General features: G+C 42.0%; 2 protein-coding genes and 2 long non-coding RNA genes across 6 annotated transcripts in view; 2 read left to right on the top strand and 2 right to left on the bottom strand.

Moving 5' to 3' along the window:
* The window catches only part of LOC111252740 (uncharacterized), a 29,929-nt gene extending 25,117 nt beyond the window's left edge, over nucleotides 1-4,812 (bottom strand). The window contains exon 1 of the mRNA XM_022811107.2: nucleotides 1,611-4,812. Coding sequence (XP_022666842.1) covers nucleotides 1,611-2,064 — 454 coding nt within the window. The 5' untranslated portion in view covers nucleotides 2,065-4,812. The remainder of the gene's footprint in view (nucleotides 1-1,610) is intronic.
* Nucleotides 4,813-4,842: 30 nt separating this feature from the next.
* Nucleotides 4,843-10,381, bottom strand: LOC147754981 (uncharacterized). The gene is made up of 3 exons (XR_015330359.1): nucleotides 10,186-10,381; nucleotides 9,431-9,557; nucleotides 4,843-5,811 (listed from the first exon to the last, which is right to left on the bottom strand). It is a non-coding gene; the product is annotated as an uncharacterized LOC147754981 (long non-coding RNA).
* LOC147754980 (uncharacterized) lies at nucleotides 9,476-12,480 on the top strand. Its single transcript, XR_015330358.1, has 3 exons — nucleotides 9,476-9,626; nucleotides 10,366-10,831; nucleotides 11,337-12,480. It is a non-coding gene; the product is annotated as an uncharacterized LOC147754980 (long non-coding RNA).
* A 4,261-nt stretch (nucleotides 12,481-16,741) lies between these two features.
* Nucleotides 16,742-27,664, top strand: part of LOC111252435 (putative cationic amino acid transporter) — a 158,753-nt gene continuing 147,830 nt past the window's right edge. For 2 of the 3 annotated variants that reach the window (XM_086993130.1, XM_022810316.2), the window contains exon 1: nucleotides 16,743-19,570. The gene's annotated coding sequence lies outside the window, so the exon portion shown is untranslated. Of the gene's footprint in view, nucleotides 19,571-27,664 lie in introns of all 3 variants that reach the window. The other variant, XM_086993131.1, reaches the window with a different exon arrangement.

Below are 27,664 nucleotides of genomic sequence, written 5' to 3'. Positions count from 1 at the left end.
TACGCGGCCCTTCTCAACCCGACCAGTATCGCCTTCTGCTGTCTTGAGCTGAAGGAAGCTTTGCCGCAGACGCTAGTCAAAAGCTGCGACAGCGATCCTTTCCTGCGACCCAGCGTGTCGTTATCAAGGTAACCTTTTCCTATTTTTCATTTTTACCATTTTTCCCCTTTTTTCTTGTTGCCAAAGCATCATATGATTCGCATGGGGCATTGCGACTTTGGTACTATTGGTATTGCATTGTTTTATCCTATGAAGTTCTTAATATACCCTAGGTATTCAAACGCTTTTTTATAGACAAGCCACACCGGTCGGAAAATGTATTATATACAAAAATCTAATACAGTGGAAGGTCTCCTGAGGGAACACATATATACATTACAGGTACATGAAGCATGCAAATATATAGGAGCTATTGAATCTGGTGGGAGGCTATGAAGGCCATGTCAGCCTTGCTTGGTAGAAGACGATCGAAGGTGCCATCATAAACAAAAATCAGAGAACATAAATACACTGTCCATTTGTAATACAAATATATTGTATATTTGTTTTAGTTTTTTATTTGAGTTGTAAAGTGTTATATTGTTCCATGATTTTGGTAGAGGCAGTTTTGGAAATATATATGATGATAATAGCTATCATCACTTAACGAACGTATTTATTTATTTTGATATAATCGATTAACTATTGTTTATAATACTATTGGCTAAAAAAGCAGTTAACTGAGTTATCAGGGAAAATTCTAAATAGATGTTGTTCAAGGGTGAGTTTTGGTGTTGTTCACAGGATATCTAATTGAGTGAGTGAACTCAGTTGAGGGCTTGCCCAGTAAGGCCTAAAAACTGAAAAAGGCCAAACAAATGTCAGTGTTTTGTCAGAAGATATTTCTCATAACCGTTTTTTTGGCGACTGATCAGACGCTGTATATTTGTCTTACAGTTGACTCCGAACAGGAGTATGTCATATGAACAGCATAAATGAGAAGGACATTTTTACGAAGGTCGGGTAATGATATGTTCCTTAATTTATCTAATAGGCCGGAGCCTGTCCGTAATCCATTTATTCTCTATATTTTGAACGTGTATATTTCGTTCTAAACTGGCTTGGAATATGATTCTGGGGTACTTTTACGTATTGACCTCTTCTATATGAGGAAATTCATGGTGATTTATTGATGAAAAGGCGGACTATGCAGTTGCGTAGTATGACCGTTGATCATGCGTGGAAATGGCTCTATCTATTTTGTTATCACCTGGGAGCATACAGTATTTATAGCGCTTAATGTCTGGATTAACCTTGTTGGCCTTTGAGTGTTTTAATTCTGTCTGTATTTAAACGGTTCGAGAGGTTGTTTACACTTAGCCAATAGTTAGCTTTTGTTAATTGTTTGATAATATTTTCTCTCAGTTCATCTCTTGTGATAAATGTAATCAGGGTGCATTGATAATCAGCAAAACGTACAATTTCAATGTCAGTACAGAACATATAAAGGTCATTTATAAACATGTTAAGAAGGAAGATTCCGTAATCAAACCTTGTGAAGCTCCGAATGAATTCAACTCTATATTTATATTTTTTGAATATCTTTCTTTGCCTTTATGATCTCCACTCACCTGACAGAAGTGCCGCAACAGCTCCGACAAGTAGTGATGGCACGAGAGCTCCCTCTGGTATCGCATGGAACGCGCCCGCGACGATGGCAAGAACTCCGAACGCGAGGCCGGGTGCGAGAGCCGTGGTGAATAGGCCTAGCCTACTGCTACTGCTGTTCCAAGCTGCTCCCGCGACTCCGGCGGAGGCAGCAGAATTGTTAACGGCGCCAGTGCATGACGTATTGCTCGAAGTGTTCCTGTTTATGACTCCTATCGCTCGTTCTGATGGAGCTGTCGCCCCAGGGGCGTACGACGTTGATGCCGCCGAGTTGGAAGAGTTAGCGCTTGTGGAGCCGTGTACGCGCAGAAGAGCGCCTCTAGGCGCCTTGCGACGTGCAGCTAATGAACAGAGCGCCGAGAGTGTTCCAAGCGGCGATGCCGTTCGACGGCCCGATAATAGCACCGTCGTCACCATTGCAGCGCGTAGCGCACGGCGGCCGCTGATGAAATAGCAGCACCTTGACGGTTCTCACTGCTAAATTCAGGCGACCAGATTCAGGTGCGGTTTTGACGGACTTAACCTCGACTTGAGTTTTAACCTATCTTTCTTGTCTCTTTCCTTTTGTTTTGTCGTGTCTCGTTTGTACTCGCGAAAACAAGACTTATAGTTTGTCTTTGTCACCCTCCGAGAAGGGGTGTAGAGGGACAGAAGAGGGGAAATAGTTTGACTCTCAATACTATTTTTGATTCCGCGCAACGATCCGATCCTTCATAAGTTTCAAATATAAGTCTCACTCACGGTTGAAGGCTTTATTTTCACTCGCGAAAGGGCTTTTCTAGCAGCATAGATGAATGAGCCACCACCGAGGCACAAGTGGAAGACACGACCCCTTCTTACTGCAGCTCAATTCTTTGATGAATGATTCAAAGAACGCATACCGTTACCAACGCCACTGACTGTTATTCGTACGATTCTTTCTATTTTCTTGCGTTTGCTGTCTTTGTTTACGAATCATTCTTAGCGCTGCTATTGTCACTACACACACTGAGTTTTCATGTACAGCAATGGCGAGAAGGAAAGTCTATCACGACTATTCGGAACAAACCGGAACGGCAATGATTGGTGGCCGGGTGTGTGACGATTTGGAGCATTAGGGAACGTCGAGGCAGGTTCTGACAAAGACGCAGCAGCAGGCACAGCGCCTGGCAAAACGGCCACAAAATATTCACGATTCGTTCTTTTCCTAGAGGCCACTTGGAAGAAATGGATAACTCACCGATTTGTTGTTAATGCCTGTTGCAACGAAACTGCGATGAAGAGCTGCTGGTAGAATGAGGCGTTTCATTACGCTACAACACCATTTAGTACTGGTTATGGCTTCAAGCAAGACAACATTTAGCTAGCCATAGACGGAAAAGGAAGGGGGCAAATGGACGCACGGGCATCCCTCACAGACAGACAGCGACGGGTAACGGGTATCACTGACAGCGAGGCACGGTGGAGCACCACAGGATGCTATACACCCATGCAAGAGCGGCTGAGGGGAACCAGCCAACTAATGAATTAAAAAACTAGTCACGCAACTCATAGCCGAACAAACCAACCAGTTTTCCGCTTCCTTATTGCCGACCAGCGTCACAGCTCAGAACGGGACCGCTTTATCTGACGACGAACTCTGTCCAAAGATTGGGCTGCCAGACTGATGATCGCCCCCGAAAGAACCGAACACACAACAACGCCGCAGCAGTGGGCAGCATGAACCACGACCAAATGACAGAGGCGATCGCCTCAAACCCTTAGTCGTCCACGATCAAAAATAACGATCAGATGGCGGCAGCACCTGTGATAGTAGAAGTAACAGCAGCGGCAGCTCCACGAGCGGCAACCATGAGGCCGAAGATCATAGACATTGCCATCGTCGTTCGGCCGAAATTGCTCGACGACGAGAAGCAGCAGCACAAGAATTGGCGATGGTGGTAGTTGCAGCAGCAGGGCCCGTAGCGCGGACTACCAGGGCGGCGGCCATCTTTGTTGTGTGAGTCCGACACCCCCGCCAGCATAGTTTCTTCGTGTCGAGATGGAACGGTAGGACGACCGAACGAGTCGCTCACAGCCGCTCTCTCAGACAGGAAGAAATTATGGTGGCAGCTGCCGCAGGAGGTGCGCCAGCCGTGGCACAGAGGGAAAACGCCAGCTAGGATAGCTTACCCGCTGGAACAAAGAGCCTGCCAGCTAGCAGCCAGGCACAAGGGATCCGTGGATCAAGAACTGGAAGGTTGAGGAACATAGGACGAGGCAAGGCGGAGACCTTGACTAGTAGTTGGGTGGCAGTTGAAGAGGGGGTGGCGTGGCCGCCACCGAAGCCAGCCGCAGAAGCAGGCCACGTAAAGCAGGCACAGCAGAGCACAGGCGGTTCTCCTGGTGATAGCAGCGCCAGCAAAAGGGGCCTAAGCAAAAACCAGGGCTGGGGGTCTGCGGGGCTCGCTTCTCTGGCCGCGGGGTAGCGCGTGCTGGGCTACCCGCTCCTGGTTGACGGCCCTCAGCGGTCCTCGGTCCTTGCCAAACGGAGCACGACACCCAGCGGTGCTTGCCACCACTCGTCCGTTAGTTCGGTCGTTCCTCAGCTTGTTTAGCTAGGGAGAAGGAACCTTGAAAGGAGCTATTGCTAGCCCCAGTGTCCTTCGCTTGCGGCTTGACGGGGCCGTGAAAAAAGGAGAGAAGGAATAGGGCGAGAGGGTGAAAGAGAGTGAGGGGATGACGGTCGAGAGATTAGCCAGGTCAGCGGGCCCATAGGCCCACAGGAATGATGGTGCTGCCGCTAGCGGCGACTTTTTCGTTGTGGTCCCATTAGCGCGAGAGGCGTAACTTTTTATTTTGTCAGCATTGATACGTTTTGATAGATATATCACGTGCGCAGTTCATGCTAAACCATTTGAAGAGAGTGGAAGGCACATGGTTGGCAGTATGGGGAAAAGTCGTGGACTTCGCGAACGGTTGCGAGTTACATTAGAGTGCGGTGAATTAGACCAAATAGTCGAGCTCCTCTTACTCTACATTACTACACTAAACGCTAGTGAAGATCCGGCCACTAGGCAGCACACCAAGCAACGCATACTGCTGAGCCGTGGGGCGTCTCTAGGACTTTCAACTTTTGTATACCGTTGGACGGACCACTACAGTCGTTGCTTGCCAATTCGGGTGCGAGCCGGTTACTCTAAGAGCCGCTAGGGTGCGCCTAAATCGCGACGGTTAACTCACTTCCTCTGCCAACAGGCCCAGACCCAAATTGACAGAATAGGCTGCACTTATATGACACATCTGTGGCCTTCGTATGCGCTCGAGCACTTGAAGAGCGAACAGCTGCGAGGATTTTGCTCTAGCAGCCATCGTTTTTCGTGCAGTATTCTACTATGAACAATAATGGCTGGGTCAGCAATCACTTACCGAACAACGCAAATAGAAAAATATACAAGATAATGACAGGTGATCTGTTTATGTGTTACAGGATGTCGCAGTTCTAGTCACCGCAAAATTAAATGCTGAAATACGTTGAATGACGCCAGTGGAAAAGCAAAGAGACGCTGACGGCCATATATCTATAGAAAGCCTTGGAAAAATCTTTGTATTGGCCACAAGGTTCGTTGCACATTTAACACTTAACGGTTTGGTGACAACAGTTCCGCGCAAAACGAGCAAGTCTATTATTCTCGACCAAATTTGTCGTAGATCTAATAAATTTACATCGATTCATAATGACTTGTCGCCTTCAGGTGGTTTCAGGAGTAGGCCATATTAGTATACTTAATTCAGTTAATGAACTTTTTTTCCTAGAAATGTTAATACAATTTATCTAACGTGACATATTATCTGATATAGGGAGAACGACAACATATTGCTAGAATCCTTAAAGAATTTAGATATAATTTCTGACTTTTGTCAAGGCATAAACATAGTCAAAATAAACATAAAACCGCGACCTCCAAGGAGAAAGTCAGCCATGGAAGATGTAACACCTCTTGATACATAGAGCACAAGAAGCGACAGGCGTTAAACGAAGCGAAACGAATACGGACCCTGACGGATTTACAGCTAATCGGGTCGGTTCCTGCTGAGTTATAGTCAGCTTAAAGTAGACGGCAGGAGAAACGGTTGATATATTCAAGCCTGCAGTTATAATTTTATAACTCGAGACGCATTACGCAACACAATACATGACGAATGCTGAAAAGAACCAAAGTTAAGCTTCACTGGCGAGCTAGATATAGAGAAGTAATCTATTTTATATTTTAATTAATGTTCAGTTTTCTTCCAGTTGAATAAAAATTTGCTTTGAAGAAATACACTTGAAATTTTCTTAGAAATAGTGAAACCGGCATCATAGAATACCTCTAGTATGTATTCATATACGCATAACTTCACCTCAATTAGTTTTACATGTACAGATGGTAATAGGATTCAAATATCGTTTTACTCATATTAAGAGAGCGCTTAGCCTATATATACCCTACCTAAGATGCGTTTGTGAAATTCTGCAGAAGAGTGTGAAGAGCATCACCGTAATACTGACGTATATTTGTATCTGGTCCCAGTGATAGCTTAGTAAGTAAGGTATTTGCCTGCTAATCTTAGGGACGCTTGATGGTGTAGGTTCGTATCCGGGCATGGACACACTTCGTGTCGTGCTGGGAGCCATTCGGCTGATGGAGTTTCTCACGGCAGTGCCGGGCGTAGAACGCGAAACATTTAAATATCTGTATATGCTCACTAGTATTGTAATCGTTTGTCTATTAAAAACCTGCATGATAGGCTTCGACCTTGGAAAATCTACAAGATTCTAGTAAACGAGCCATCGTGCAGGTATTATAATCAACAGGTTTAAGGCTCAGCATGATTTGCTACCTAAATTACGCCTTCATACGCGTTTTTGTTTTGCACGCACCGATTGGAACAGTCCGCCATATGGGTTCCATTAAGTTATCGTGGTGCACTCCGTTCTGTTTTCTTAGAATTTATAATCGCCTTTATTGCAGTTAGACATTATTAAATAAAACATTCTTGTCTTTTATGTTCGCAACAGAAAACACAAAAATTACGTATGGACTCTGTCCCTTGTTAGTAGTCCACCAGACGATCCAAAAGACTGGACGCAGCTAATAAGGCTAACCCTTTTCTAAGGCCTGTTCTTGGTATCGTATGTGTACGAGCTGATTACAACGGTAACAAGTACGTGAATAGTATAAGTACAATAGAAACCATTATCGAAGGGGTAGTGAAAGTTCTATTATAATGTAACAACTTCAGTCTTATCTGTGTAAACCTTATACAGCAAATGATCTCTCTAGCGCTACGAATGTATGCAAGCTCGTAAATGCCAACATAGCCAACTAATTACCAGCCCCTGGTGTTAGCCCGGTCAATTATGAATTGTACCAAACCAGCTTTCCCTGTTGGTCGCTTAATTCCCAACTTCCTGAGCCAGTAAAGTAGTAGCCGACGTCGTGGCTTCGCCTTAGAAAGGCACCGCTAGTTAAACTAGCGGCTGGGATTGGGGGTACGGGGTGACTATGGAGGTCTCAGCAGAAGTGTGATTAATACCAACAACAATGAGGTTTTGTTTGTTTTACAAGTACAGAGGCAGCGTACAGGCTTCAGATAATAGCATGAACTGGAACAATTGTCATAGCAAATGCTACTGCTATGTTTTCTACAACATTTATCGTTCATATTTTCTGTGTAGTGATACCATAGAGCAAGTGAATAAATAATAATAATTATAATAAACCTTTCGTAAATGCAAAAGGTGTATTGCAGTAGCATAGCCAAATATTTACCAGATGACGGAACACGCTTTATATTTTAAATTTCATGTCTACTGCCGATGACGCTGCATCCACATCTGGTGGTGGTTCGCTAAGTAATAAAAGATCAAACAATTAACACTGTGGCTGATGAGCGACATTGTCAACGACCTATCTAATTAAAGTGTTGACAGCCTACAAAACCTTCAAGGACTATATAGAATTGTGTGGTATATATGTACATAGAAAATGTCGTTTTAAATGTGTTCACAATTGCAAATCTTATTTTCCTTTCAATGGAGAATGGATATGGGGAGTTTTAAGTACGCATAACGCAGTTGTGCGAGGCAACAGTGATTAGCAGACGACCACGGAAAGGTGAGGCTGACATCAGAGTTTGCTAGATAAACAAGTAAAAAAAAAAAAAAAAGGACTCCTCCTATAATTGTAAACTGCCGTATATTTCATCGAGATCATTAAACTCGAGCCATTTTAATGCCACAAGACCAAACTTCGTGTTATATTTCTGTTTTTGAGCGAGACCAACTACAACCCTTTTAGATTTGTGTTTTTTTTTTTTTTAATAAAATAACATACTCAAGACCCAATTGTTGGCTCCTACAAAAACCCTCGCCAGCTTCGAAATTTGTACTAGTGATCAGTGGCTAGCAAATTAAATTACATTAGCAAGGGATACGCCTCGAAATCGCTCGTCTGTTCGCCCTAATCTCGCTAATTGGGAACATCCTGACTAGCTAATCAATTTTAGGAAACTTGTCGAGAATATAACAGGTTTCTTGCATAACGCACAATCATTGCTTACTAGGAAACCGCTCCACATATGAAATGGTCCAGGATTGAGGTTATTGGACCCTATTACTTGTCCTTATAGGTTTAATTTTTTTAGTTTAGATTAACCAATAAATATGAGAGCTAATTCTATACGTGGAGAAACATTGCGTACAACATCAAAGGTGATTCTAATTAAGAAATATTTCTATGCAATAACAGAATCTGGTACCGTGGTAACATGGTATTATAGTTGAGAGTATATATGACTCTGCAAAATTATTGTACTAATTGTAAGATTGTACTTCTATATCTGTTTGTTTTCTATCTATTTAAATCGCAGGAGTTTGTAGGTTGAAATTAATTCTCTCATTTCCATTTTCTTTTTATTAGCCCTACTAGAAAAGATCTGTTGTGTGATGCATGGTTATTCGTCTGCTTGAAAATGAATTTCCTTTGACTCCAACGTATTCTGTATTTTCATACGGTTTTAATGAAGACAGACTGCGAAACCTTTTTATTACGACGCGATATGGCTATCAAACAGTTACTTCGCGGCGTTTGTTTGAATACGGATCAACGGTTTTCCGCCAGTGAGATTACAGTCTAAACAATAATTTTTCCGTTATATTTGCAAATGTTTAGGGAAAATATGACACTAGTTTATTTCTCGAGTACAGAACGGTCAATACCGTTCAAACAGGTTTTTCGTTATTTATCCCGGGATGTTTAGCACAACTCCTGAGCGAAGTTCAACACTTAACTATAACACCTGTTTTTAATTGTTCGGTTACTTTGATTTTGAGCGAGAAACTGTTTTTCAGCGGATCTAATTAACCTCGATGCTCTTCCTCTTCCTATAATAACTTTTAGTTGTCTCCGCAGACTTGCATTTCAAGATATCGGCTAGTGGGCTGCTAGAGCATAGTTAATGGAAGAATTTTACAAGGTGGAGTAAAAATTAGCTATCACTTGGTGTCCTATCAAGAAATAAAAGACGGTTATAACAAATGTACCTGACATTCATTACAGTTGTTGGCTGTTCGTCCGCGCGGAACTCAGTATCCATAATATGCGCGAAGAGCAATAACGGAAAAAGACGCTTTTAAGCTTTCTTATAAGAGAAAGCTAAACGGCATAGCAGCGACTATCTGTTGGCTTTTATCATAAAGTTGGGCGTTGGTCGTCCATATGATGTAATGCAATGCTCTAGAACATAGCAGATGTATTTTGCTTCCGGATAGATAACATACCAGGTTCAGCTGTCGCCCGCTAAATTAGCTGTTGTTATGATGTCATCCAAGTACGATTCACCGAGTGTCAGCTCAAGGTAGCGTTAGAGGTCCTTAATGGAAACGACAAGAAGACGTCGCACTTCGCCTGAAGAACGTGAAATCGTTGCATCGTTCTCAAAAGCAATTGTTTCTGAGAATTTCTCGTGGCACAATGGTTAGTGAATGACGCAAACGTTTTCATAGCTTTTGATCATGTATTTTCAAAAACTTGTTAATTGTTCGTTATTAATTGAGCTTAAGAACACATTACGAAGACACACTATGTACTTACCTGTACTTTATCTGGCTAACCGCTATGAGGCTCAGTTATAAGTTAAAAATATTAATCTTTTACGCTTATTCATTACAATACACGTCCTTTGTTTGTGCTCTTGAACTCAGCTTGGGTAGATCAGTCCTTTATATACTAAAAATAAATACCATTTATATCTGATGGGGGCTGCGAGAGGACAGCACATTGGCGTAGGTTGTTCCTACACCATATTGTATACCTTGTTACGATCACATAATTAGCAATCTCACATATGTATGATGCAGGTTCAGCTGAGTCAAGTAAATATAATTTCGATAGACTTACAGTTTCGAGAGACAGTAAGTATGCAATGTTAGCAGTGCAATATGCGTATAACTTAATTAACGAAATATATACCTAACTTCTTCTAAGAACTTTTTTCTTTAATTACTATATTAATAATGGATTCACGTGGACCTACCATTTCATTCCTGTGGTCGACAATTCATCTGTATCATCGGTGTAGGCAGAAAGTAAGATTAGTTCGTAATATCGACAGTATGAGTTAACACAAGTTGTTGAGCTTCCGTCACGAATTATACAATGAATTGATTTCGTTGCTCGTCTTGCGTCGTGTTGTTAATACATTTTCTTCTAGCAGGAATAGAGTGCGGCGATCTGAAAACCTTGAGGAATCATTTCAGTTTGTATCAATATTACTAGCGTAACTTCCATATGCCGTTACGTTTCCGGTTCGTGTTGGCTCTGTTGCATTAATGTGGCGGAATATTGCACTAGAGGCCAATGCGCGCATGAGGCGTATCTGGAAGAAGCGACTCTGGCCTGTGAGTTGGGCTCACCAGTGATCTCACGAGAGCGTTCGGTTCGAATTTTGAAGTTCACCATACAGCCTTGGACAAAGTGTTCACCGGATGGAAACAAACATGTCCAACAAGTCGAAATGACTGAAGAAGGAGGGCGATCTAGCAGGTGCCACACGGATCAGAAAAAAAGTACCATAAGCCCAGTAGAAAAACACGGAGCAGCATCGTTTAGTTTGCCCACCTGCCTAATAGCGTTCAATAGTACGGAAGCTATTAGTTCTGGAGCAATGTATCTGTAAAAGTGTGAGTTGAGTTCTTTATAATCGTGATCGGTTATAGTTTTGATTTACATATATATTTCACTATATTTACATTTGTACTATATTTGTCTTTTACTGCCTGCAAACTTTTCGTATGCGTTCCACTTATTTGAATTTAGGGTTAACAGATTTAGCTTCATTATTTCCTCTGGTGTGAAAAACCTATTATTCTTTCATCAAGAGATTATGATGTTTGAAGGCTTCGTTCTAGGACGAGCTGCTATACTATTGTCAGAAAAATATGGGGTTTACCTTGCTATAATCCCATATCATTCACAGGGGCTAATTTCAGTAGCTGAGTGTTTTAAATGTCAAGAATTTTCAGCTATAGGTAGTGAACAAAAATCCCGTCAACAGTTTTGATTTCGGAATCTCATGCAACTTGTTCAAATGTTGCCCAGTTTATATGACTGGCAGGATTTCTGCAAAAATCGCGTAGATATCTGAAAAAATCAAGTTCAATTAATTGTCTAGATCTGACCTTCTAGGTGCAAGGCTGTCGGAATAATACTCTGTATTGCTCGTAACGGTAAGGAGCGAGACAGAGTGCCAGCTCTTAAGGCGTATTCGTGTATACATATGAACTGTAGATTGCTGAAATTCGACATTAAAGAAACTTAAAAAACAACGCCTGTTCTTCGTATGTTCCCCCTGTTTATTTCCGAAGTCCAAAAATCGAAACTAATCTGTATTGCTTTATGATGCTTACAATCATTTGGTGGGATTCGATTTATACCGCTAATTGGAGATGGATCGTTGTTCATGCCATAGTCTGTTTCGGGAAATCTCCCAATTTCAGTGAGGTTTCTTTTAGCAGTTGCTGGACTATTTGTTGAAATTTTTCATACGCGATTAACAGTCGTCAAGCAATCGTAGGAACGATACGGGCACGTTTGGTAATAAATTCAGCAAATGCTACGTGGAAACGTGTTGTTCTATTGGAAAAATGAGGATACGAACATTTATATGGAGCTTGCTATCAATACACACTTAGCTATAAAGATACGCAAATAAGTCCAATGAGTTTATACCACTTTGCTCGCAACCAAACCACTGCTTCGTTGTGACCCAAGTATTTCCAGTTGACTTATTCTTTTGCTTGAATCCCAGTACGCAAATATTGAAAATCAAATAGCGTCAAAATGGTTAGGTTTCCATGCCATGGGCCTTCCCAGTCAGTCGAACTAATTTCGGTCGATTGGTAGTTGTCCAACCCTACCGTAAAGAAGCATAATCTTATTTCAATGACTCAATAATTCCGAAAACGTTATTTAGTGCATTTTTTTTTATTTCTAATTGAAAAACACTTACGTGGAGGCAGGAGATTTTTTTGAGACAAACAAAGTAAATGTTTCAAGCTAAAAAATATTTCTAACAGAATGAATCAGCAGGATCTCTCGATATGAGCACTCCTATTTACTTTCAGACATATTAAAGTCTTTTGAAAAAATATCAAAGTACATTTTTTAATAGCGCGAAAAACGTTAGTTACACGTCCAATTGTCGATGTTGCCTCGCTTATTTCTTTATCGCAATGACCCGCAACTCCATCAGCGGCAGTTGGCGTCACCAACCAAAGGAAAAATGAAGCATCTCTTACCATGCCATTTCGCGTTTACATCAGACGCTGCTGCTTCAATTAAGCATTCAGACAGCTGGCCGCCTATAGTAGCACGAAATAAAGTGTGTCTTTTTTTTGGATTCGAGCCTGAACCTCTTATTTGTTTCTACTCAACCACCATCATGATCAGCCTATAAAATTGTAACTTTTGTCAGTTCCGTGCCTATTCTTTAACAATCATACTATCTATACTATACTAAATTCTATCTATACTTATAGTGTACCAGTCGAAAAAAAGAATGGTAGCCATAGTGTAACAAAAAAAAAAGCAGTTTTTCCGTTGAAAATAGCCAAACTGTGCGTCGCCTACATGCGTACCACATTGGCTTATGTAGAACAGTAGTTAGCCCTTGCACATTGCAACTTTATTAAATTCATCTATACGATCAATAAACAATAGATTTCTACGGAAGGCCTAGCTAGTTTCGGTTCACTGTTGAAGGAAGCGGCCAAAAGCGGGTTGAGAAAAGCAATCGATAAACTCTGGCTCGCGCGAGCTCATTTTAATGACTAGAAGTTTTTAATGTTCGAGATGTTTCATGGAATAGCACGACGAAATTACTACTTGTAGACAATCGGTTGATCGAGATTAGTTTCATGAACATTTCCATAATCGTACCTATACTGAAGTAGATTTGTTCAGGTATGAACGAGGTAAAAGACTAATTGATTCGATGCATAGCCGATCGGAGTCCAGGATCGTAAGTCAAGGCTCAGTATGTTAATTGCTGGCACTAGCATTGTTACGGCGGCAAGTCTTTACTACACGCCCTGTAAAAGGGAACCATAAAGCTATCTGATCGTGCTATAAAGGGCCATGTTGCTCAACTGTAGTGAGCCTAAAGTTGTCAGATAGCTTTTGCTCCTTGTCAGAAGTGGGGTCAGTTCAATGGTAAAGGATGACCGTACACGACCGTGGCGAAAACGCATCGAATAGGTAACCGAGACACGGTCCTCTCTGAGAAACTCCGACAGATCTGCTTTTTGTTGTCATCTTGTTTTTCCTTGGCTTTAAGTGCGTTTGTGTCGCTGTAGAATTTGACTTATCGGAGGAATCGATTATGGCAAATTAATTGCGCCTTCGGTGAAACAGCCGTGTTGACTTAGTGGTTTAATCGTAATAGAATTTGTAGGTAATTATTTTATAATTATCATAAAGACCTTGAAAGGGTCCGTTCGCATGCAAAAGCGGTCCTATGTGAGTAGTATAAAACAGGAGTACCGTTTACTTCGGTTTATATTGACACATTTCAAATCAGCTCAAGTTCAAAGCTTTTTTTTTCAGCCTGGACAAAAGTCTGACGCGTTGAATACTGCGATTATTGTTGAGTCTCGTTTTAGGGTATCTTATTTTCAAGAGGAATTATTGAACGGGTTCAATGGGTTCATAAATGGAACGTAATCTAGCCTTTTCAGTACCTATCAACTCCGTCTCTAGCAACTTAGAACTATGCTCAAACACAGAAGCTAGCTATACTCAAAATGGGTCGGACATGTAGACATTACTCGTTTTCAAAATAGACAAATTCATGCATCAATCCTTGAATTCTTGAAAATGGGTATTAACCTCTCTTTCTGACAAGTAGGGAATAACTCATAATTCACAATGAACAATCAAACATATAATTTTAACCCTCGCAAACGTCTTTAGAAAATTGTTCTTTTTCATTTTGCTTCAAAAACTATTGTCATCATGAAATTTCAGGCTTCTCTCCCTTAGGTAACATTTAGGTGTCGCTTAGAGAAGGTAAAAGCCGTTCTTAGCATTAGACAAGCGACCGTTCTGCTGTTACTTGACATCAAATAGATGCGGATGGCAATAGTTGAATTTTGAACATGCGTTGGCTCGCGCTAGAATTCACAATAGTTCAGATCGTCGAAAAGGCCCAGGTCCTGGATAGCACAGAATACCTCTCTAATCTGAATTTATTTTCCTAAGTTTCGATATAATTAAACACGGCGGCAAGCCCATGCGTCTGTCTAATGCAATCTCAAGAAAACTGAGATAGACGAATTAACCATGGCATCTATCATTCTGCCACAAATCTGAATATAGTATAATATACGGTATCAATGTCCTAGGCTGTCATATTAGGTTGGCTGAAATGTTCCATTTTCGCTAGGATCAAGTAAAGCCAGGCTGCTAGTTGATCCTGCAGATAAAAAACATTTTTAAAAACTAATTCAACCCTGTAATGCAAATAAATGCCAAAGATTGGATTATTTAGTTCTCCGAATCTACCGCCGATTTAAGTCTAGAAAAAAAAAAAACTAGAACGTTCGGTACGAATCCACGCAGAGCTAGATTTGCAGCGAAGACAAAATCTTCCTTGCTAGGAAACTGATTTTTATAAATGTTTGTAAATGTCTTTTGGCTTGTCTTTTTTGTGAAGCGACAACAAGCAAACCGTTGAATAGAATGGTATAATTTCTATCATCAATAATACATATATGGCCAAGGTACCTGATACGAGTAAACTGCTTATATCATTTAAGGAAGTCATTAATCTTGTTGAAAGAAAAAAAATCTTCTGTGATGGTATTTTAGTTTTAGTGAGGTTAACAACAGTTTTTAATAACTACCATGTACATTTTTGCTATTTCTGACTGTCCGCTATTTTTTTACGGCAGGCTTCGGGCAGCTTTCTATGGCACTAGTGCAAACTTCTCTTAGGATAGGTGGCTGAATACGACTTTAAAGAAAGCGGATAGGGGAAGGAATTATAGCATTTATCACATTCTTATTTATTCTGGAAGACCAACGTCCAGATTCTACTCTGTACCGTTTCATACGTAATCAAGATTAGTACCCCATCACTGAGTTCGTAAATATAAGGCCGACAAACTCCATACGAAGTTAATGATTGTGCAATCGGGGCACATTACCTAAAGTCACAATGACAAAAGCAGCATCAAACGTCCGTTGTGGAAATGGCTTAATCCCATCAAAAAACAATCGGTAAAACCAACAACTAGCACCAAATCTCTATCAAGCCATTCATCATGCACGGCGTTACCTTTTACGTCACCACTGTCTTCTGTTCTCCTGCTCGTGCCTAACAAGGTTTCTACTTACAAATAAAACGGAAACAGACTTGTCTTTACGAGAAGAATATGCCTTTCCGCTATCTATTAGCGTAGTAGTGCCGTAGCCTGTACAGCGTTTGAGGGCTGCGTTTTGAACGCTCCCAGTTATTAGCTAGAGCTACTCAACTAGCTATCGAATGCACGAAGAAGTCAGGAGAGGCAACGTCATGCCTTCTTCATTTTTAATGGCCGGTCACCAGTTCTACTCAATTATGGCCATTTCCGTGCTTCTGCCGCCGTTTCTACCCGAGCTGTTTAGTGGTGTCGCGAAACTCGTGCGGACGAAACTTGTACGGAGACAACGGTTGGGAGGAGGTTCGCCCCCTATTGTAACTGCAAGTATAGTCATTCCGCTGTTGCTGCTACTGTTGCGACAGGAGTCCGCTGCAGGACTCTTTCGGCAAGCGTAAGAGATGGGTAGGTGAATGGGTGAGAGAAAAGCGTAGAAAGGGTATTTACCGCGCACGTGTTACTACGTCGCTCAGTGACTTGGCGGTTACATGAAGCTCTAGCTAGAATGCCGATCCTTCTCATGCAGCGCACATTCAGTTGTGGTCATCTTTCAGGTCCTCACTGGCTTTTGCTAGAATTAGAGCGTTTGAGGAGTGGCCTCTGCAGCAGGAGCTAAAGTGTTCGGTCTCAGAACTCGACAAAGTTAAGAACTTCCTCACAGTAGGGAGAAGAGTGGTATTCCATGGGGCAGGGGGTTCGCCTGGTTGAGGCAGGAAGGCGTAAAAGGCGAAAAAGAATGTATGTGCGTGGAAAGTGTGAACAGGTGATCTGCTTGGTAGCGTCCGCAGCAGCGGCACGGGCTAACAATGAACGTGTGTGCTGGCTCTGCATGCCCTATGCGAGTACTACTGCCGGTCCAGGACTAAGGCTTACACTTGACGCCGCTCTATTCTTGTTTGAGCGTCTGTGGATGACGACGTGCAACCGTTGGTAGAGAGAGGGATAGGAAGAGTCTGTTGAAGTTCGAGGCGGCGGCGCGAGGGAGCGCCCCCGTCGTGCCGCACTGTGAACTCACTCACTAGGAGAGCGGTAGCGGCTGGTCCCGCCGGCGAGCAGCATTGCTAGTTTGCCTCTACCTACACTACCACCGTAGTAGTGGTCTATGGGCCATGCCCTTTCCCTCGTTTGCTACTACCCCCGACTGGCCGCCGCCTGAGCAGCGATTCGGCTGCAGTTCTGTCCTGTTGAAGCAGATCATCGTCTCGCCAGGGTCAGCCTGAGGTGCAGCACGAGCTCCCCCGAATTCTAGCGGGATCAGCAGCGTACGCAGAAACGAACAGTCGCGAAAAGCCGTCGTAATTGACGTGCTAGTGCTGCTGCACGTGAAATAGCTAGCGAAAAAAGCTGCTAGAAAGAACAACAATTGAAAGTCGCCCCAGCTACACGAAACAACGACTACAGTACCAGTAACAGCAGCACACGGAGGAGCTACAACGGTGGAGAGGAAGGACCGCAAATCGAAAGATAGCAATAGCAGAAACAGGCAAAACCGCAATGTGCTTCACCAGATGTAAGTAAGCGCCACCAATAACTATATGCTAACTAGGGCAGAAGCGAGGATCTGGTAAAATTGTTCGTATCATGACCCGACCACAACAGCAGTTAGTTTACGAACGTGCCGACCCACGCAACGTCACAGCATCAACAGCCAAACGACAACTCAAACAGCAGGCAAGTACAACCCTTTGAAAAGGAGGGCACGGACAAGTTTTTTTGTTTTAGTGCCGCATTGGAGAATTGCTAGGCGGGGACATCGGGAGAGCAAACGAGCGAGACAGAAAAGCGCCAGCCACGGGATAAAAAATACCCCTGTTTTCCCTCCAGATAAGCCGCGCGTTGCCCATATAAAAACAGTGGCAACGCGTGGTAGAACAAAGAAGCGCGTGCGATTGGCGACAAAAATAAAAGCCCTTTATGAAGAAGACATCTGTGGGAAGGTCGCGAGAAGATTCCTGCTGATTTTGTTATACGTTAAGTTTTGTGCGTCAGGTGAGATACAAGATCGCTGAATAGGCGATCTAGGGTCCCTTAACCGCCGTTACTGTCGACCCATTTCCCGGGTCGATGAAATAGCGAATGATAAAGTCCGCTGGTTGATGTTTATAGTGAATAATCAATAGACAGGGAGAGAACAAGAAAAGGTCAAATAAGAGACGCACCACAGTGAAGTCGAAGCTAGGATATCGAAAGTTCTGCCTAATGTATTGAGTTGTCGTTCGTCTAGTGAAGAACAACATTGTCTTTATAAGATTCGTAGCTGAAACTGGATTAGCTTTGTTTCGGACAATAGCTCTGCATATCCATCCCGCTGTGTGTTGTGTATCAAAAGCAAAAAGTGTCTACAACAACTCGAGAGAGTTTTTCCAAAATGCCAATTGTGGTAGTGGGTAGCGACTGCCGTTCGTGATTGCCTATGGGCCTACATTTCGTTCATTACAATAAGAAAAATAAATACTGAAAGTGCGACTAACTCATCTCATATACTGTGCGTGTAACACCGCCTCAAATGACACAGTAGGGCGGCTCAGGCCTTCCTTCTGCAGCTACCGGTTCTGTCGAGTCGATCGCCTACAGTTAAGAATTCATCGGTCCGTGGTGTTCTCGTGCTTCATTCGGTCTTAGAAATCTCAGAGGCGTTGTGCGACGTAAATGAATCGTGTCCTAATATACATTGTTGATTTAGAAAACATTCACATAATTTGTTCAGCCCATTACTAAGCACGTTTGATGATTGCCTCAAAGGATAATAGCCACAGGATTAGCAGCGACTCTCGTGCCTCTCAGTCACTAAATGTGACTTCATTTTATCCTCAAAATCGTATCCTCAAAACACCGCAGAGTATATCTTAGGGAAACACAACTAGCAGATCCTAATCAGCAGACTTGTAGGACCTTGTAACAGCAAAGTAAAGAAAAGGTCTCAGCAAGAAAAGCTGACAAAGGCGGGTCAAACAAACCAAAGATAGAGTCAAGAAAAGAATAGCAGAAAGATCACAGGCGAAACACGCAGCCTAGTAGGATTTTCCCTAGAGGCAAGAATCAGGCCGAAGGCCTTCGCAGTGGGGTCAGCAGTAGCAGAAAGGCCATATCATCGAACGCGCGCCACAAGTGCAACATAGTGCCGTGCCTCTGGGATCGGCGTTGCTTCAGTTAGACACAGGTACGGTTAGGCAGAGTTAACTGAGTAGATCGACCAGGAGCACAGCAGGCTTTTGACATAGTGCCACTGCATCGAAATTTTGCCCCGTTGTGTTTTTGTGGGCACACTTAAGTCGCCATTGGCGCAACGCCCAGGCTGAAAAATTCAGGATTAGGCGTTGTTTATTATCAGTTAGAACAGCTCGTTCAGTGTCTTCGCCAAAACCTTTTTGACACGAGGCCTTGTCAACGTAAACACCGGTGTCACTGTCAATTTACCTTACAATATCATCTCAAACGGTTCGTGTGAAACAATTTCGCTTACTCGTATTGTAAACTCTGCGTAACGTTGCCACGTATATGTTACGGATCCAACATCAGCATCTGCCGCGTTTATTATACTTAGTGGGTCTGTGTCTGTGTGATTTGCCGAGACAAAGTAAACGCCGAGAAAAGCGCAAGGCCATTGACCCCGTGCTTCCGTGCCCTACACAGGCGTTTATGTCTAGCGATTGTGCCACGTCCTAGATAGGAAGAGAAACGAACAGCGATAAAAATGAAGGCAGTATTTAGGGCATTGCAGAGTGTCGACCGCTGCTAATAGAATTCGACAACATCGCCAACAACTACCCTCGTTGAAGTTACACGATAACTAACTAACTCGAATGCCTCTGATAGCAACAATATCCAGCTACACTAAACAGATATCAGTAGCTTGTAGCTAAACGATTGCACCCTATGTAATAACAACAAGTACGACGACGAAACAACAAGAAGGAGATTCCTGTACGACCAGCTGAGTAACGGTTATATAGTAAAGCTTCCACAACAACGAAGACTGCTTTAGCGAGCGGCTAATAATAGGTAAGAGGCAGCTGACTGACTGATGGATTTTACAGAATGGAAAGTTAAGGACGTTCGAAAATACATTGATAATCAGCAATTTACTAAACCAGTGATCGCGTAAGCGATGAAGCTCATGCGTTTTAAAGCAGGTTGAAGTAACACGGCAAGAATTTTCGAATAGCATATCACGTAGGTTATTTCTCCAATTTTCTATACGGCAAATGTTACCCTTATTTGAATACGTTCCTATCGTCGATTGTTCCGCCTGCAGGAATCGGCAAATTATCATAGTTTTCACTGAATTGAATACTGATAAAGTTGTATGGTTTGGCCAAAATAGATTTTTCTAGTCAATGTTCTAGTTCGGTTACTTGGCACTACTATAAGCACTATGCATCGAAAATTTGCCAATTCTCTAAATATCTATAAACTTGCTTGTATTCAAGCGTTGATGGGGTACCATTGTGCCATTTCATACTAAATGCATAGATATATTAGAAGCTTCGCTTGTACAGTTGAATAACCCTTGGTCGGTAAACACAGGCCGGAAATGAAAGGATTTGCTTAAGTTATCCGAATCGCATATCAGTCGACGTCAATTGTTTCAAGCAGAGAAGCACAAGCCACAACTGACTACTTTAGGCAAGCGAAGAGTTTGTAATTCGAAGTTTGTAAGTCCATCTGCCTACAGTCGAACTGAATATATTTGCACGACCTTAGTTACTTTTCATGAAGAGAATTTTGCATACGGGCATACATGTATACGATCTTATCGTTACAAAGGAACAATAGAGGTAACTTGTTACGTAGCATGGTAACTGAGCGCCGATTCTTTAATTATCTTTATTTTAAATGAGCGCGACTGACATAAGACGGATGCAATAAAGTGACTAGCTAAAAATTAACATCTTTACGCCTCTAAGGCCACGTGTTTGAGCATTGGGGTGGCTGCGATACGGAGCAATACAAACGAGGTCAAATTTAATGCCCAGCTGGGATTAACAGGGTTCAAGTTGTTAATAACAGCTCGCTAATACGGGATATCTATTTAACGTGATCGTTATATTGTATTTCTACAACTAAAACTGCTCATTACCGTACTGTAAGCAATATCACCCATTTCAAAGGTCGCAGCGGTAAAACCAGGGTTCTATTATCGGAATATGGCAGCTATACGAGGAGTTCTCAATGAGACTGAAAGTTGTCCCGAAACGGGTGCAGCTAGCCATTCAATGAAAAACACCACAAAAGCGTGTCGCCACTAGATATCGCTTGCTTTCTTCTAGTAACAAATATTCATTTTACTGTAATTTTTCGAAGCTGACAATTTGCTTATAGATGCAACATCTGTTGCACAAGAACGTTTATGGCAAAATGGCCGTCTCACTTGATAACACTTCTTGATTAGAGTAAAATCGGTGGTCAGCTTTCACAGGCTTAGCGTCTGGATGCAAATATTGTCAACGCAATTAAATCACGCCGTAAAGAAAAAGTTCGCACTTCGACCCGATGATTCAATTCACATATGCTTCACTTGCTGAAAACTGACTGCAACGCAGTGCGACGCTCTGACGCAAGTACTTCACTGACCCTTCGAATACATCCATTTCCACTACGTTCCTTTCTATTCTCTATGTCCTTGTCTGGTGCTTAGGACGAGGTCGGGCAGGACTTGTGGGTGATAGTTGTTGCTTTTGGACGCGGTTACAGAAGTTGCAATATCAAGGGACGCAGGCGCAGCAGCCGCCAGACACTGTCACGATCGAAAGAGCCTTTTTACTGTCTCGCTATATGGTTCTTCTCTCCTGCACTGTGCCTGCGTCAAAGCCCTTTATGCTTTCGGCTTCTGTTGCTTGGCCTGTTGGGCCTGCGTTTCGGGGCAAAGTCAAGGCGCACGTAACCTTGAGCGACGGCGGCAACATCAACAGTAACAACGATGACGATGTCGACAACATCACAGTGCTGAGGATGCCGCGGCGGCGAAGTATTTCAAGTCGCTGTGTGAATATCATACAGACAAAAACATGGAGTGGCGGACACGCCCTTTTTTGACCCTGACACAACCACTCGAAGCCCTGGAGCGCTCGTACTACGAATGGCGTAGCTTACGATTAAGTTAGAATCCGCCTAATGACTTGGATCCTTCGCGTCCCACCGCGTTATCCCCCGGCCTCCTTCCCTTACTCTTTCCCGACCTGATTTTTCAATGGCGTCGATAAACAGTGCGCTAAAATTTCTAAAATCGTTTAAGTTTCTACTATTCGGCTGCTATTGACTTCAGCTGAACTGTTGAATTTGCGCGTTCGCATTGCCGACCCGATGATCTGAAAAAGCAGCAGCGACAGCTGAAGGAGGCCTGTGTGTCGCTCCATCACAGAACAACGTAATTTTAATACGTGTTCACCTTACGATGTCGCTGCCATCCTCCGCGGTGCAGCACCGCATTCTCTGGTAGTCCTGCTGCTGCGGACCATTCGTTATTTTTGCCTTACGTGGACTGGCGTTTTCTTCCCTTTTTTGGTATCGGGTCACAGCCATACCAATACCATTTTGCTATTGCAGACGTTACAGCAACGAGCACTGCCTGATTAGGGCAGGCTCTTCGTGTCTTTGTGGGCTAAAACTCAGCCGGAGCTCCGAACTGTGCCGTGTTCCCGACAGTAGGACAGGTTGGCCAAGAATCACAGGCTTCGCGGCCTTACTACTGCAACAGTAGTACATGCATGGACCGTGCGGGCGGAGCATTGCGCTCTGTAATCCTACACTACTGAGGCTGCCTTTGACTTACTCCCGCCCAGGTTCTTTTACGACCACCCCCCATTCACGGGACACTCGATCTTAATCACACTGTAGTTTTATCGCTATCATTACCGTTCACTGAAGCTGTGTTCTGCACAAACGGGTCCCTCCCACGAAATGGACGCCAGTTGTCTGTTCAATAACGATCTCTTCCCCTCAGGAGTAAGATGATGCTAGGCACCTCCAAAAAGGAGATCGAAAAGCGTCGAGTTATAAAGTATATGTATATATATAGATCGTGAAATAAAGTATGTAGCCGAGTAATAAAAATAAATCAGACCAATTCAAGTTGTAAAACAATCTCGACGTCGGCGTTTTGAGCAAATGTTAATGACTATGTAACTAGTCTCTGATAATGAGAGACTAGTTATAGCAGGCCGGCTGCTAGATAATGATACTAGTCGAGCTGCATATAATACATGTTAGGTTTATTTCCAAACAGATAAACGCTATTTAGCAGAAAAAACGTGTTAATACGTTATTGATAATATGGGAAAGACGAGCAACGCTTACGCTGTTCGATATAATCGATGCAATAACCTTTATTTGGTTGTGTATTTGTTCACAGGAACACATCAAGCTTGAGGCAACAATAAACTCTGGTAATATATTCCCAAACTTTTATATATTTCTAGGACTATTCTAGTAACTTTATTCCCGCTGGACAGCGGCGCCATTATCTCCACTCTTAACAGGAGGAGACCTGAGAGCTTGTACGTCACGCGGACAAAAAAGACTCAAGTCGATGATGGTAATGGGGAAACGCTTGCGAGCGTACAAGGACATTGTGGAACTGCATAACGGGTAGATAGATGGAGTGGCCAAGCGGACCGGATTGAGCTGAAGTCGTATAGCGCTATCGTTGTTGATCGCCTGCCCTATCAGTATTGGACGGGTCAAGGATATCGCCGAATGGCATGTTATCTAAGTTCTTACTGCTATCCCAAAAAGTGTACACTCCTCAGAATATTCATCGCTAATTTGAATTGATTGTAGAACATTAAGGTGTAACTATTTGAGGTATGGTATTGGACTACTCAATTATGCATCCAATATTTTTTTGGGGGGCAAAAGCATACGTGGACCAAAATGCTAACGTATCGAAAGCTAAGCAGACGACTTTATAATAACAGCACTCAAGACAGTGCTGATGGCGATACAACATTATAATTTTTTTACTAGCGTTTCTTTCTGTAACGTGCTCCTTATCATTCATTTGTATTTGTTACACTAATTATTCTCTACAAAAGTCTCCTCTCGAATAAATTCTCTTATCGGCTTAAAAACACATGGAGTTAAAAATGTGAATTATTGCGTAATAACTCTGGTAGCTTTTCATCATCAATGTTTTTTTTTTTTTTTTTTCGACAGCAAAAGTAGCTTATCGTTACAGCTACCCTATGTTAAGGCTGTCCTTTCAATATAGCATACTATTCTAACGAAGAACTACGACCAGCAAAGCTTTACGTTTCGCCACATGTTCAACCAATCTCACATTGCTCTTTTCGTTGCTGATTCCTTATGGATTTGTTAGATCTCGAAAACTAACCGAGATGCTACATAATGGCTCGTCGCGTCATTTACAGCATAAGCTCCCAACAGACGATTTATCAAATGTGTTTCGGAAATTTTTAATAGAAATAAACTTCATTGTTCCTATAGTCCGCATATATACTAGAAATAGTATACGGTACCACACACAAGATGACATCTTGATAACGACAACAAATGGTTTAAAATTGTTTGAAAATAGGTTTTTCAGAAACTTAGAGATATAAAATGAACCCTCCTGAATGTCTGAAAAAATTTATTACATTAATTACACCGATTAATAACAACCACTTATTGTTACTAGAACTACATTTATCTGTCTTTTAGTTGTGACAGTGTTATTTCAAGAGGAAGCCGCAACACGGGTGTCTGTTGAAATGGTCAAATTTTCGCGCCAACGCTACTCAGTAACCATGGAGTTTTTCTGGTTTTTTTTTTCTATAGATTTGGAGTTACGCGCGCCAAGAAAAGACTCACAAAGCTATATTAGACGATACTTGCTATCTTACCTAGAGACATCCTTTCCCTAATCTAAAGGTAGCCCCTAGTGTGCTTTGTATGTTTCTAAACTGCTTTTGGCTACCCTATTGATGCAACAGCTGTCACGTTTGTCCCGGCAACGCACTGCACCTCGAAGGCAGATATGTTTTCCTCGTGATCTTCGATTATTGATCGAAAGCTATCGTTAATCAAAGTCAAGAATAGAAAACAGCATTGTCTGTGACCAACAACCGGGGTTCTATCTGGCGCTGAACAACAACAACAACAACGTTCGGAGCTATCGCAGAAACGTAGAAAGCTGTAACGTAGGTCTTCATATGTTACTCGAACGGTGAATGTATTTTCAACAACGTTCGGGACGTAGACATAGAGAGTACCATGGATTTGATGAATGTATAAACCAAGTGCATTCGAAGGTTTCTCCTGGAAAATAGTTATCCGACGTACATTTATCTAAATGTATGTAATCTATATAGATATGAAATGGCTTTCAAGCAACCCGCGACCGATTGCTAAAAATAGAGACCGAGACCTAGACAGACAGACAGACAAACGAAAAAGCTACCGTTACGTCAGTGTTTTTGATAGTCGGAACAAATGCACAGAGCTGTGCTATGGTGCTACACAATGATTCGGGTTGGAGTCGTCTACTGCGGAAGATCAATACATTCGTTCATACGCTTACTGGTATAGTTCGATTTTCGAAAATTGTTTCCCATATGTAAAAAATATTAACTACAAAGATTACTATAATACTAAGATAGGCGAGTAGCCCATTCCATCGTCGGGCAATGTACATAAGTCGCAAGTTCAAATTTATGCCACATAAAGTGTGACATAAGCCAGATAGATAGATAGATAGATAGATAGATAGATAGATACGCACTTATCGAGCAACTACATTGCTGTAAAACATATAATGATATATGTTTTTTCTCTAATGAATATATTGATTCTTATCGAAGTGTTTCTTGTTAACTAATTATCAAAGAAACATCTTACGCATCTGCCGTAAATGCCGCGATATAGCGCTCTCGAATAGATTCTGCATGAACTACCATAATCAAACCATTGAATGATATATCAAAAGCATTCAACGGGAATGTTGGCTACATCGTGGCTACAAAATACGCTTTGCTCCAAAAAAATTGTAATATGGTTTTGACGCGGTACAAGATTAAAAACGCTATCATTTTTACTAGACGAGAGTGCTCAGTTTTTGTCTGCATCGCAAGTGTCTTTTACAAATTTAATAAGATATAGCGTTCAGAACGTCAATTTCAAATTTCTTTTTTCTTATCATCTCGCTTCTGTATCATTTTAGAAATCTAGGAAAGATAACAGAGTGCCGTCACGATGAGTCAGGAAACTGAATGATGACCTATTATTTCTTGACATTATTATGGGCGCACAGAAGAGGGGTATCGGTCTGTATAAAGGCTATAATATGGGGGACTTTTCGCAACATGGAGAACACCGTTTATTGGCCACTGCTGAATCGAAAAGGGATAACTGCAATCTATGAAAAGTTTTACAATTCGAAAGAGTCATTATGTATTGTAAACTTGTAAAACTGTTTGCAAGGCCACTAAAGACTATAGGTCGGCGCCCAATGAGGTAGCTTTGCCTCAGTCGGGCTCTTGTCCTATTATCATGCCATGTCATGTTCGTTCAGGATTCGAAAGTAACATTCACTCAGAGCGCTCTAATGAAACCCACTGATTACTAATCTAATCTGCTGAGCGTGTTCGGTTGAACTGCTTGATTGATAGGATATGTGGAAAAACATTGAATAAAGGTTGGACTCTTAACGTGAAAGACAACAACGCTTAGTGAATGTATATATATATATATATCTGTATGTATATGTATATAAGAAAAACAGCCACCGGAAGGAAAAATAGAAATTCAGCAAAATCACGGATTCATGCATGCACCTAATCAGTGCATATTAAAGAATTACCTGTGTATCATAATCAAACATTACAGGAAAAAAATGTTCCTGGAAGATTAATACCAAACTAGCCCCCGTTTTGTCTCCGCCGCTTTTTGAACATTGCTTTGTGCAGGCACTTGGAAAAAGACAATCACTCAGGGTTTGCTGCTGCCAACTGTTGCCAGAGAGAGGCACACTAACGATCTTACCGGAGTCTTTAATGTATCATAACAGCGAAACTAACGTTTTGTAAAAGCTAGGTAGAATTTTCATTCATTCAATAAATAAAGAAATGTATGCTATATATCAAAAGGATCAGATCGGTGTCACATTATCCAAATAGAACATTTGGCATCTTCACAATGCGTGCTTAATCAATAACTGTGTACGTAAAGAAATATACAGGCTCTATTGGTAGTACTGAAATTCCCGTAGTGGTTCCCGTTTTCCATTTTTCACGTATTCAATATATTCGCGTCTACCTAGGTGTAGTGCACTAGCACGTAGCCCCAGTACAGCCACTGAGGGAGCAATTTTTTTCCCAGTGTTGTAATCTATCGATTTGTAGCCAGAGAAAATCTTTTTTTCCGGAGAAGCCCCCTGGTACTAGAATCGCGCTGTTAAACACTACAACGTTCTTACTCACGGCTGCTAGAGGCAACCTAAGGTTACTTGTTGGCATCGTTCTTTGCGTCAATAGAACAACCAATAGAGCAACTATCCTTCGCTGAAACAGTAAAACTTCGTTTTTTTTTTTTTTTTTTAATGAAATATCTGTATGAAACCGGAAAGCCGGGAAATGACAAATGTACTTCATGAAATATAGAAACATACTTGTATTATATAAATGTAATATTTAGATTATACCTGTGGTATTAACACAACGATACATGCTACTCGATTAAAAAATTAGTGAGCAGTCATAAAAGACGTCAGCTATGAACAACGTAAAATTCCGTAAAGAGTTGGCCCTCAGAGACGGTTCGTTCGTGAAATGAATGACCATAGTAATTATTAAGGATAGCGTGCTAAACGAACCCCACCAGTCACGAATGAAATGATCTTAGCAGTCACGAAAGAATACGTTATTTAGCGGCTTAGTGTCCTGCGATGTGTAGCGTGGCCGTTCGCAGGTCATTGGACCTGATGTCGAAGAATGATTAAGCATTTGTTCATTCTCGTGCCGGTTGACATGTTTAGTGTTTGGCTAGACGCAAGCACCAGTATATACGCATTGCCTGCACATCTTACGTACAAGTATCTATCGTGTACTATACTTCCACTGTATGATTCAATATTTTCAACTATAAAACAATGGAAGCTGC

Source organism: Varroa destructor, unplaced genomic scaffold (genome assembly GCF_002443255.2).
Source record: "Varroa destructor unplaced genomic scaffold, Vdes_3.0 BEIS01000006.1, whole genome shotgun sequence".
Taxonomy (NCBI): domain Eukaryota; kingdom Metazoa; phylum Arthropoda; class Arachnida; order Mesostigmata; family Varroidae; genus Varroa; species Varroa destructor.
This window is presented reverse-complemented; position numbering and strand designations above follow the sequence as displayed.